Source organism: Anneissia japonica, unplaced genomic scaffold, assembly GCF_011630105.1.
Source record: "Anneissia japonica isolate Jap-2015-1 unplaced genomic scaffold, ASM1163010v1 scaffold1053_len387728_cov195, whole genome shotgun sequence".
NCBI lineage: Eukaryota > Metazoa > Echinodermata > Crinoidea > Comatulida > Comatulidae > Anneissia > Anneissia japonica.
Genome location: NW_022699258.1, coordinates 52,769 through 56,112, shown reverse-complemented (window position 1 = coordinate 56,112; position 3,344 = coordinate 52,769). Strand labels below are relative to the sequence as shown.

Here is a 3,344-nt window from a genome sequence, read left to right as displayed (position 1 = left end):
TGGGTTTTTACACTAAGCCTGTTATCAATTCCCCACTACGAAGTGGAGTAGCCCAGGAAAATAATCACAACGCGTGGCCAACTATGGGATTAAACTGCCCTTAATCGCATCGCGTGGTCCACTCGTATACGGGTTGCTTTATTTTGCGAGGCTCCCTAGGTATTCTGTTATGCTCGGGTTATGCTTTAATAATTAAGTACCATAGTGAGACTTTAGTGAGTGGAGTTTACTCATGAGAAAAAAATCCTGCTATCACAGGAATTAAACCCAGGACCATGGAATTGGAAGGCAAGCATCTTAATCACCAAGCTATTCAACTCCACTCTTAACGTGTAAAGTATCTTGAATGTTCATGAAATAATTATTATCATTAGTGTTTTGATTTGATTTGATTGAGTTCATTTCGTGTGGACACCGACGATTACCCACGATTGTCTGAAGACTTTCTGGGGTCCTTATGTTGATAATTGGGCAGTAAACCGGGAGGCAAATATTTCTATTTTCTGAAGAGTTTTGCGTTATTCAAAGTGCACATGGGTCATCTCACGGAACCAACGGCTTAAACGTCTCTTCCGAAAGACAGTGCTGTGTGCATTCCAGCCAACACAACACAACACAAGGAGAGCAGCCGATGGAATTGTACCTGGTACCAAACGTAAAAAAACGGATCTTCACGGCCCAGCACATACAGTAGCTTTCACCACCACTTTTAACTTGACTGCTGACGGGTGTATACTCTACAGTATCTATAATCAGAATGTAAAACTCACCACAACTGGTAAGTAGGCAACTCTGACCGGTTCCTTCAACTCTTCCACAATTACTGTTTCTACAGCAGCATATATGACTTGACTTCCGATCGTTCTATTTTCGTTAGACATCAGACGATAAGATGTAAACAGCTTAGACGTTTGATAAATGATGAAGCTCACTTGCAGATCATTTGGACCCGCTTGTTCCTGACTCTTAGTAACAATTTCCGGTGGTAAAGCAATTGACGTTTCAAATATCTCGTTTAGATAATCGTCTAAGTTTTCAAATTTTTTGATATTTTCTTTTTGTAGGCCGATTTTAACGGTACCATTCATCGGTTGTAACGAAGCAAATCCGATTCCATTTTCCAAAGCTGTTATATTGACCAACATCGTCTGTATAGCTACATTTTCCTGGACGTATGTGAAATTCGTAAGTGATGCCAACAGAGTCTCGAGGGACTTAACTATTCTTGATGAAGCAGCTATACTCTGGTTGTCTGCCATGAAAAGTTCATTGTCTAGATTTTGTACATTACTCACAACTTCTGTTCTCTTGACAACTAACATTGTTACCTGCGGATAAATTAAAATCAAATAATTTAAATATAAATTAAATTCATGAAGATATGAAACCTCCATGTTTGTAGTACTTGTGTTTGAAACACATCGCCTACCAAAGTCAGTGCACCAGAAAATAATAGGAAGCTTTCGCGTAGACGCTACAACGGAATCACTCATGCGTGACCGTCCGACGTTCTTTGTACTACGTACATTTGGCTAAATTGCGTCCTAGAATATAAGAGAACTTTTTTTTTGACTGCGCAGATGACTTTTAGTGACGTCATTACGTTCTACTTCCTACCGTCGTCGTGCAATCCAAAGCTCCCTTCTACTCAACTTTTTTTCAGAATAATTTATTGAGCCCTTTTTCGTACGCATGTGCTATGCACAAGTAACTTACAGTTTATTAACGTCCCATCCGAAGGACGAGGTAATTAGAGCAAAGTGTCCTAACTAAGGACAGAAGCAAGTACGAATTTTGCAGGCCTTGAACTATAGTTTTCCAGATATTTTACTCGTAAAATATTCTTAGTGGCCGTCATCGAGCTTAGATTATTATTGGCACAATACCTCAATATGAAACATATAATTAATTTCAGATCTACGTCTACGACTGGACCTGACTTACATGCTGATTGCCAGCGCCTATTTCAGTTACATTTTCTAAAATGGAGGCAACATCGTTAAGGTTAAGTTCGTCTTTGACATTCTCGTTGATTGATGTTAAGATGGAAAGTTGACTAGCAACGTCCTCAACATTATCTTCCGTCACAGTCACCTATAAAATCAAAATCAAGTTATCAATCATTTCATAATAAAAAAAAAACACAGAGTAAAAAAATAATGTTCAATACTTACAATTATGTATCAAATATATAAATATTATTATGTACTGTAGAACTGTTTAATCGATAATAGGACAAAACACAATAATAATAATAATAATAATAATAATAATAACTTTATTTATAATAATAGTAACTATTATTATTAAAGCGCAAGACAATATCCATTAAAAATGTTCACCGGCGCTGTACATAATTTCAAAACATACATAGACCTACATACACTTTAAACATATACATACATAAGAAATATAAATTAAAAGCAAATAGAAATAATTGAAACCAATAATCATCACAAAATCACAATACCATCTAGCATTCAAAAATCTAAAAGAAAACGCGACATGAAAGAGAAAGATAAAACACTAAACTATTTTTGGATTTTTTAAAAGGAAAAGACAAGACAAGTCCACCAAATCGTCACAAAATTTACATCAAAAAGTTATGAAAAATAAACGTAATGCCGATAAAAAACTACAGTATATCATGTGTTTTGGAAATTTAAAATAAAGAGCTAGAAGTACTTAAAATGCAATGCCGATTAGAATATACAGTACATCAAGTCTCATAAAGTTGAACTACAAGTTGAATATAAATGACCTACATAAAAGTTAAACATTAAATCTTTTTTTAGATAAATGTTTTCAAATTAGACTTATAAACATCAATGGTAGTACAAGATCTAATATAAAGGGGTAACGTGTTGAAAAGTCGAGGACCAATATTCTCAAAGCACTGTCTTTAAATGCTAATTTTTACCATCTGATCGCAGTTCTTTAAAAGATTTCACCTTTGCCAAAAACTGAAATCCCGATCGAAGGTTTCGTTTTGGAGCGTGCCATTCAATTAGTTCAGATAAATATTGTGGTGCAACACCATGTAGAGATTTATTAACCATTATTAGCAATTTTAATTCAATCCTTTGAGGAATAGGTAACCAATGAAGTCCAATGTATACGTCAGTGATATGATCGTATTTACGTGTTCTTGTTACAAGCCTAGCAGCCGCATTCTGGACACGAATAAGTGGTTTAAGTTTATAAGTCCAGCAAGCAACGAATTACAGTTATCTAATCTAGACGAAATAAATGCATGAACTAGTTTTTCGAATGTAGGTAAGAATGGCCCCGGAAAAAATGGCCCCAGAAAAAATGGCCCCGGAAAAAATGGCCCTGGAAAAAAT

General features: G+C 35.5%; 2 protein-coding genes across 2 annotated transcripts in view; both read right to left on the bottom strand.

The window, feature by feature from the left end:
* Positions 1–1,293, bottom strand: part of LOC117102946 (adhesion G-protein coupled receptor G2-like) — a 9,818-nt gene extending 8,525 nt beyond the window's left edge. The window contains exon 1 of the mRNA XM_033243409.1: positions 771–1,293. Coding sequence (XP_033099300.1) covers positions 771–1,259 — 489 coding nt within the window. The 5' untranslated portion in view covers positions 1,260–1,293. The remainder of the gene's footprint in view (positions 1–770) is intronic.
* Positions 1,294–1,923: 630 nt separating this feature from the next.
* Positions 1,924–3,344, bottom strand: part of LOC117102926 — a 6,840-nt gene continuing 5,419 nt past the window's right edge. The window contains exon 4 of the mRNA XM_033243384.1: positions 1,924–2,094. Coding sequence (XP_033099275.1) covers positions 1,924–2,094 — 171 coding nt within the window. The remainder of the gene's footprint in view (positions 2,095–3,344) is intronic.